General features: G+C 34.1%; 1 protein-coding gene across 1 annotated transcript; it reads left to right on the top strand.

The window, feature by feature from the left end:
- The first annotated feature begins 3,651 nt into the window (after positions 1–3,651).
- On the top strand, positions 3,652–7,889 carry LOC115950521 (glycine-rich RNA-binding protein 2, mitochondrial-like). Its single transcript, XM_031067710.1, has 5 exons — positions 3,652–3,779; positions 5,753–5,885; positions 5,981–6,049; positions 7,254–7,360; positions 7,429–7,889. The coding sequence occupies exons 2-5, from the start codon at positions 5,762–5,764 to the stop codon at positions 7,564–7,566; spliced, it is 438 nt and encodes a 145-aa protein (XP_030923570.1). The 5' UTR covers positions 3,652–3,779; positions 5,753–5,761; the 3' UTR covers positions 7,567–7,889.
- Positions 7,890–8,242: the final 353 nt, after the last annotated feature.

The following is an 8,242-nucleotide window of genomic DNA, read 5'->3' as shown; positions in this document are numbered from 1 at the left end:
CATGTATTTTTACCAATTGTACTTCATACTCTTGCAAATTGTATTTGTTTCATATTTCTGAGATGTCATTTAGGTTTACAGACTGCATTTCATACTTTTGCAAACAATGTCTTACTTTCTTGCAAACTGTAACCATGTCCTTTTTTTCTTGCAAAATATCATCTTACAAACTGTATCTGTGTTCCTTTTTGTGCAAACTATCATCTTGCACACTATATCTGTGCTTTTTTTCTTGCAGCATTAGGCGCGGATGTGAACCTGAAGGTCTTCCTTTCAGTCTGGGCTCATCTTAACGGCCTTACCTCTAACTCGGTGAGTAAAATTCCTTTCCCCTAGTTATCATTGCATGCTTCAAAGGTTTCTTTCTAATCATAAGTGTCCTTGTAGATTGTTTGGGGGACCTTGGGCAGGTGTTCCTTTGGTTGATGACCCAGATCTAGAGGCGGCTGCCATCGTCTCTTCTAAGACCTCCCAGCTTTTTTAGGGTGTTGGCTTGAGGGTTTTATACCTTGCTGAGTAGGTTTCTTCCCAGCTGGTAGGTATTGATACTCCTCAGGTGCCTATGGATCCTCACGCATTCATGCTTACCCCATTTTAATGTCTGATGCTGAATACCAACTGTGGAGTGGAGGTATTGCCTATGCTCAGCGGCTCTTGGGTGACCTGGACTATGATGAGTTCAGTTAGGATCGTCTTATGTCTCATTTTCCCATTGGGCTATGTACTTTCTCTCTACCATCTTTTCTTTCTCTTTATCTTGCATATCCTGTATGCAGTGACACTCAAATGTGGTGAATATTTTAGGGTGCGACTAGTCTAGTTACTAGTGGTCCTGTTGATCCTCCTCACTTGCCTTGGTCAGTTTAAACCTATGGTGTAGACGGATTTGCCAGGGAGCGTTCTGTGGGGTGTAACCCTAATGTCATGGGTTATCCTTTTCCTCAAGGCACACAGGCTGTGAGTTCTCTTTGTCTATACTCTTTGCACTTTCTTCTTTACATTCCTTAGGCTTGTCTTAACATTGTCCATTTTCAAAATATTAGCCTACTATAGCAAAGCATGAGGAGCTAGTCCTTCTTGTTGGGAACCTCAAGTTGGAGGTGATCGAGTACTCCTGACAGATCTATGGGCTTTTGCAAGAAAGCATAAGTGTCTCATCATGTAAAGATAATGATATAAGAGAGTTAAGAACATCCATAAACAATCATAACTGTTTGATGGGGACCATTACCTTTGAGGTACATCATATAACTCCCACATCTCCTAGAAACATGCTTGCAACCATATTTAAAAGTATTTTGATTCTTTTTGCTTTTCATGTTATTTGCATATTTTTTCTTTTAAGTAAAAAGGCATATCATGCATGGGCATATGGGAGAGAGAAAAGAAATACCCAATTATGTTAGCCAAACATCTTGTCTTGTTGTGCAAGTGCTACACCTTACCAAGCCTGGCTTCTATGAGTTGCACACAGATGTTTTATGATTGACTAGTTTTAGTGGTGAGATGGTTATTTATGTCTTTCTCTTATGATTTTGTAGTCCTTCCAATCAAAAAGAGTGATAAAGATATGAATGATAAACAATTAACTAAATCATACAAATCATATAATGAGCCACAAAGCTCACATTGCTTAGTTATGCATGGCGATACTCATCTAAGCTACTAGAGATACAAAGTTAAGAAACCTTTTTAATGGCCATCCAAAGATACACAAGTACTAGTATACACATACACAATGTTTTTGTATTTTTCAAAAAATTTCAGTTTTTTTTTTCTTTTCTTGAAAGCAAAAAAAGAAAAAAAATGCAAAAATAAATATATGCAAAACAATGCAATGCATGAAAGCATGATTCCAAAAACAGATAATAAATCAAGCATGAAAGTCCTACTTTAGATAGAAAGAATTAAAGTAGAGACAAATAGGAAGACAATTAAGTCTTGGGATTTTTCATCACCCACACAGCACGAGTCTTTGGCTGTGAAGATGAAAAGGCACATGTCCTAATATGACTACTAAAGGACATAAAAGAATTAGAATTCCCTTGAAATTGAGTTAAAAAACTTAAATCTTTTAATAACTCACCAAAAATAGGTACAGAGCTTTTAGACAAAGGATGAGACGTATTAGACACTCGCTTAGGAGGAAACAACTTGAAACAATTAGGACGAGTGTGATCGGAAGCACCACAATGGTGACAAACATGAGTAGTTTTAAAACTACTAGACTTCCTAGAAGGAAGTCTAACCTTGGAGGTTGACAGAGACTTTAACTTAGGACAATTAGGCCTAATATGACCAACAATATGACAATGATGACAAGTGTGGGCAAATTTATATATATATATATATATATTTTATATTCAAACTAGGAAGAGTTTTAGACATAAGTTTAGAAACTTCAGTGTTAACATTAGATTTTTTTACCTTTATCTATCCTAGCAAAATTAGCTTTTAACTCTTCATTATTCCTTTTAAATAGAGGAATAAAAAACCCTTTTTCTTTTGAGGGCTCAACAACAAGTTTGACACTAGTTAATTTTCAACTTCAGTTTTAAATTTAACTAATTGCTCTTCCAAACTCTTAATTTTGCCCACGTGAGATAAAAATTGATTTTTTGAATTCTCATTCAAATTATTGTCTTCATCCAATTTTGTAATCAATTCTTCTTTTTTAAGTTTGACCTTTTTAAATTTAGTTTTTAATTTTGTAGAACTTTTAAGAGATTTCATACAAAATTTATAAAGCTTATAATAAGCATCTTGAATATCATCATCATCATCATTCAACACAAGATCATGCAAATCAAAACAATCAATAGTTTCTATGACAACGGGGGTCAACGATCACACTCGGGAAATTAATCCAATCAGAGTGTACCCGTTCTAATACTACTTGTTGAGAAATTTAGACCCCAGTTGATAGAATTAATAAGTTTTAAATCCAAGTTGTTAATTAGATCTATTATGAATAATCCTTGTTTAAGAAACCAATTGATTTTTGGCGTAATGAGGTTTGAATTCCAAATCTCTTATTACAAAATGGGTCATGTACGAATGCCTTTAGGGCATTTGATAATAGATAATTTTAGGAAAATATACCACTTTTACAGAAATATAAATAAATGTCAAAAAAGAGTTTTTTTTTTTTTTTTTTTTTATAAATAGTTTTTTTTAGAGAGTTTTAACTTATAGCATCTGCTCCTAATAATAGTTCTTTATTATCAGACCAAGACACTAAGTGAGTGTTTGGATTGTACTGAAATTTCAGCACATGTACGTTTTGCTGAAAAAATGTGGGTCCCATGGCACTGTTCACAGACCCACAAAAGTCATCTAAACATATATTTCAATATAAATTTGGGTCCCATAGCATTATTCACATATTTAAAAATTATTTTGTTATAATATTTTTAGTTTTCAATTTTCAATGATAAGCGATATCCAATCGCACTCTAATTAAATTTTAAGGCATCCACTAAATTTTTCCTTGCAAAATATTTCACCTAAGGAGAAGTTGAAAAATTAGTCAAATCCAAATTCAATTCAACGAGCTGTCCATAAATAAACGAGACTTTTTTTTTAAAGGGTAAACGTGAAGGATTGCAAAAATAAAGACACCACAGCCACAGGCGAACAAAACCCTACTCCAACTTCAGCCCTATAAAAGCCCCCAAGATAATTTCCATTTCATCGGCCCACACTGTCACTCACTTTACCTCCTTTTGGCTTAAACCCTAGCCGCTTCTTCTTCCTCTCTCTAAACCCTAATCTCCGAGGTAAAGCCTCGCTATCTCTCTCTACATATCTTGATTCTGTATTTTTTTGTTTTCTCATATTTGATCTGTTTGTGGTTCTATGTATTTATTGATGTTGGAGTGCTTTTACTTTTCTGTCTGTTTGCTGAGAAACCTCGTGCGAAATGAGACTTTATTTTAGTCTTTCATTCTCTTCTCCGATTTGTGCAGAAAAAAAAAATCGTTATCTATATTTGTTTGCATATGTATGTTTATGTTCTTTTGTTCTCTTCTTGACATTTATGGATGAAAATGGTCATATATGTATGTATGTATGTATAACCATATGACCGATATTTTAGCAACAAATCCAATAAATCTAAGTGCAGTGCTCGGGCTATTGATTTTTTTTGGAAAGGGAGTGTGTGCGAGTTGTTTATTTCAAGAAAGGCTAGATCCAACCAACTGCACTTTTTTTGTTATAAGAGGGAAGGTTGCATGATAGCGCAAGTTACTTTTGAATAAATTAAGAAATGATACCCTTTAGGAGCAAGGGTTATGTAGTCCACCGAATAGTTTCACCTAGAGTATGACATTGTAATGTAAAAGAAATTTTAATTTTATCACCGAGGGTATGCCTTTTTAATGATTTTTTTTTTTTTGATGGAAATGAAAAGGAAATTTTAATAATGATTTATGATGTAATTTATTAACTATTTGAAGTAGATCATTTGGTGTTTAATTAACTAATACTGTTTAAATTGCTGCCGTTTATCACCGAGGGTATGCCTTTTTAATGAAATGAAAATTTGAATAATGATTTATGATGTAATTTATTGACTACTTGCAGTAGATCAGTTGGTGTTTAATTAACTAAAACTGTTTAAATTGCAGCCCTTTTTGAATTGCAGAATACGTGTGCTCCAAGTTTTTTTTTTATTTGACTATGGGATACACTTTCCTTTTCTTTTAAGAGCACCTGATTTAAACCAAGTATGTGAAATTTGCAAGCTTCTGTCCACCTCTGACGTTTCGTGGGCTTTGAAAGTATTTCTCTATTATTTTATTGTCAAATACTTTATCAGTAATTTTTTGGCAAATGAACAGATAGAGTGAAGAAGCCTTTTAATACTTTATTTGAGCTTACTTCCAAAAAATATTTTATTGTGACATCAATGAATTTTTAGTTTTCCATTTTTGCAAGTTTGGATGCTGGAAATCATGGAAAATAATCTCATGGGAAATTGAAAAGCTAAACTATCATTAATACCGTTTGGTTGAAATTTATATGATTCCCTACCCCCTCCCCCCCCACCAAATTTTTTTTTTTTTTTTTTGATGGTGTTAACTAACTTGGCTGGTAGTGTCTGTGGTCACTTCAGATTTAAACCTCATGGAAGTTACCAAAACTACTTCGGATTAAGAGAAAGTGTTCTGGATTCTTTTAATCTTGTTTAGGCGTTACAATAAAACCAGAAGGGCTTGTGTTTCTCTGATCTTGTTTTTGCCATATGAGGCTCCTTAGAAACTGATTTTTAAGTTTGATATTTTTCTGGGTTGCCTAAGTTTATTTATTGGTAACATATGTTGAGTCTACATGAAAATGAATTTGGGACATCTTGATAGGTTCCTTCTCTAGTCAGCTTGGTCACTCATGTTCTTTTCTGACTAGCCTAACTTCGCTGATTTCAGGGGCACTCTTATTTCTTTTCATTGTGCCTCAATTAAGTCATTCTTCTCTGAAGAAGCCTGTTATTGAATTACAATAGCACTTTTTTGTAAGTGAGGTGGATTGAGATGAGATGGTTAAGAAAACCAATTTTTAACTGTTAGATGAATAACCACTAGGTCATGTCTAACAATATTTTTGTTGCTAGAAGGCATGTTTAAAGTTTTGCATGATTCAGTGTGTGTTTTTATTTTACTTTGTTTTCTTTAAATTAACCAAGTCAAGAAGTATTAAGGTGACAAGATATTTTTGTTGACACTGATGTATATTTGGAACCTGAAAGCAGTCAATTAAAATGGCATTTTGTAACAAAGTTGGGGGCCTCTTGAGGCTAAGCGTTTCCCAGAATGGACAGGCTCCTATTGCATCTATGCTTAATTCTGTTCGTTACATGTCATCAAGCAAGCTTTTTGTTGGAGGTATTGCTAAATCACTTTTGTAATAAGTATTACATATTGAGCGGAATTATGCTATGAATACCTCTGAAACTTATTCAAATAATGGTGGTTTTTAGGTCTTTCATACAACACTGATGAACAGTCTCTGAAGGATGCATTTACTGGCTTTGGTGATGTAATTGATGGTAAGTTTGATGTGCTGTGTTTACATCCTGCACTGCATGATCCCCTGCACTATGTATGATGTCCGAAAATCAATTTAAGTTAGTGATACTAATTTTTTACTGGACAATATGTCGGTTAAGATGGGTGGGCAGGTTAGAAGTATTTTTTACAAGAGACGTTTAGGCATTGCATTATCCAGTTATTGGGGTGTCCTTTCTTTTGGGGAATTTTTCACACAAATAATTGGTGGTTACCTTATTGGTGCTTGGAACTTACTTTTGCTGAACATACCTTTAACAATTGTTGAAGGTCTACATCCCGTACTTCCCTGATTCTTCAGATTGAGCCATTTTGCCAACTGGCAACATCTAATAACCGCATCATACGTTAAAGTTGAGCAATCTTTGGTATCTTTAGAACATTTTCCACTAGTTTTTCATTACTACTTTGGGTTAGCCTCTAGCCTATTGTGTTAAGTGGTATGCCATGCTAGAATTATTTGGACTGTAGGATATTTTATGGTCCATCTGAGATATCTTGTTGAAGTACTCATATATATATATATATATTATATTTATTCAAAGCTTGTTGAGTTTATACAAAATGGAGGAACTTTGACTGGATGCCGCCCTATCAATATTGATAGAGCCTCACCCATTTTCACTTATATTGGTGAAATAACTAGATGCAAAACATTCAAATAGATCTTTAAATTGTAAAGGTGGACATCTTCTAAATTTTGTGAGCCAATGGATTTATATATTTTCTCTTATTTGAAGGGGGCATAATATGCATGTATGAGGGAGCTTCATTATCTTTTTTACTAGAATCCTTAACCAATTAAATATCTTAAATTATCACAAAGCATAAAATTAATAATATGGGTGATACTGATTTAGGTGCTACAGATTTTGATGGATTGCCAGCCAATCATATTATTTTCTTATTCATAATTACAGAATTGGTGACATAGTGATTACTTTTCTCTTATTTGGGGGTGAGTGCCACAGAAAAGAAATATTTATTTTAACAAGAGAGCGTGTTGCATTTCTTATTAATGGAGTCCATTTTCTGCTTGGCTTATTGATACGAGTCATTGGCATAAAGTAAACCAAGAACTGGGTTTTCCAAATTCTTCGTCTGTTTTAAATTAAATTTGACTTCTTGTGTTAATAGTGGCTGTTTACAAATACTAGTTTTCTCAGTGGTGATTTTGCTTCACAGCCAAGGTTATTGTTGATAGAGACACTGGGAGGTCTAGAGGATTTGGGTTTGTTAACTTCACCAGTGATGAATCTGCCAGCTCGGCACTGTCTGCAATGGATGGCCAGGTCAGAAATAATTACTTGATATTTTAACCTGTGCCATGATAATTATGACTGATGTCTTAAATTTTCAGGAGCTTAATGGGAGAAATATTCGTGTGAGTTTTGCAAATGACAGACCTGCTGGCCCTCGATCTTATGGTGGTGGTGGTGGTGGTGGTGGTGGTGGTTACCGTGGAGACAGAGGTTTTGGTGGTGGAGATGCCTTTTGAGCTGTTGCAGCTTTTGCAAGCATGAGCTCAGCTTGTTTCTCTTGCTAGTTGGCGCTCCCTCAGAATTTTGGGTTGCTTGGATTTTTTTCTTGGATAAATTGTTTTAACCATGGAGTATTGTATGGTTTTGATACAAATTTGTCGTCATTTATTGCTAGTTATATATATTAGCAGCACAATAGCCAAGTTCAATCATCAAAGGCATTTGGAGTTTAATGTTGCACATAATGCTATCAAAAGCATTATTTATATTGCGTACTCATAACTGCAGATCATATGGCTTTCTTTGCAATCATATGATTGGTAGTGAGAATAATTTATAACTGCATGCTCTTTAGAATCAATGTGATCTTTAGCCTTTTAAAAAATTCTGTTGATGCAACATGGTGGATCGAACAACTCTCTTAAGTTGGTCATGGAAGAATGAAGAAGCCAGCTGTTTGGTATTATATTTCTAAAACCTCTACTAAACCATATTTTGAGATTTGGAAACAAAATTTTGTATTTTAGATGTTTCTAAAAATTAAAAAAAAAAGTACTTGAAAGGATTTAATTAAAATCAACTTTTTGAAGAAAAAAAAACAAAAGTGGTTGCTCTGTTGATTGTGTTTGTGTTTTATTTTTTTGAGCAAGTGTAATGTGTTGGGACTTGGGATTGTGTACATGCTCATTTTAA

Source organism: Quercus lobata, chromosome 6 (genome assembly GCF_001633185.2).
Source record: "Quercus lobata isolate SW786 chromosome 6, ValleyOak3.0 Primary Assembly, whole genome shotgun sequence".
Classification (NCBI taxonomy): Eukaryota; Viridiplantae; Streptophyta; class Magnoliopsida; order Fagales; family Fagaceae; genus Quercus; species Quercus lobata.
Note: the sequence above shows the minus strand (reverse complement) of the source record. Positions and strands in the feature narration are given on the sequence as shown.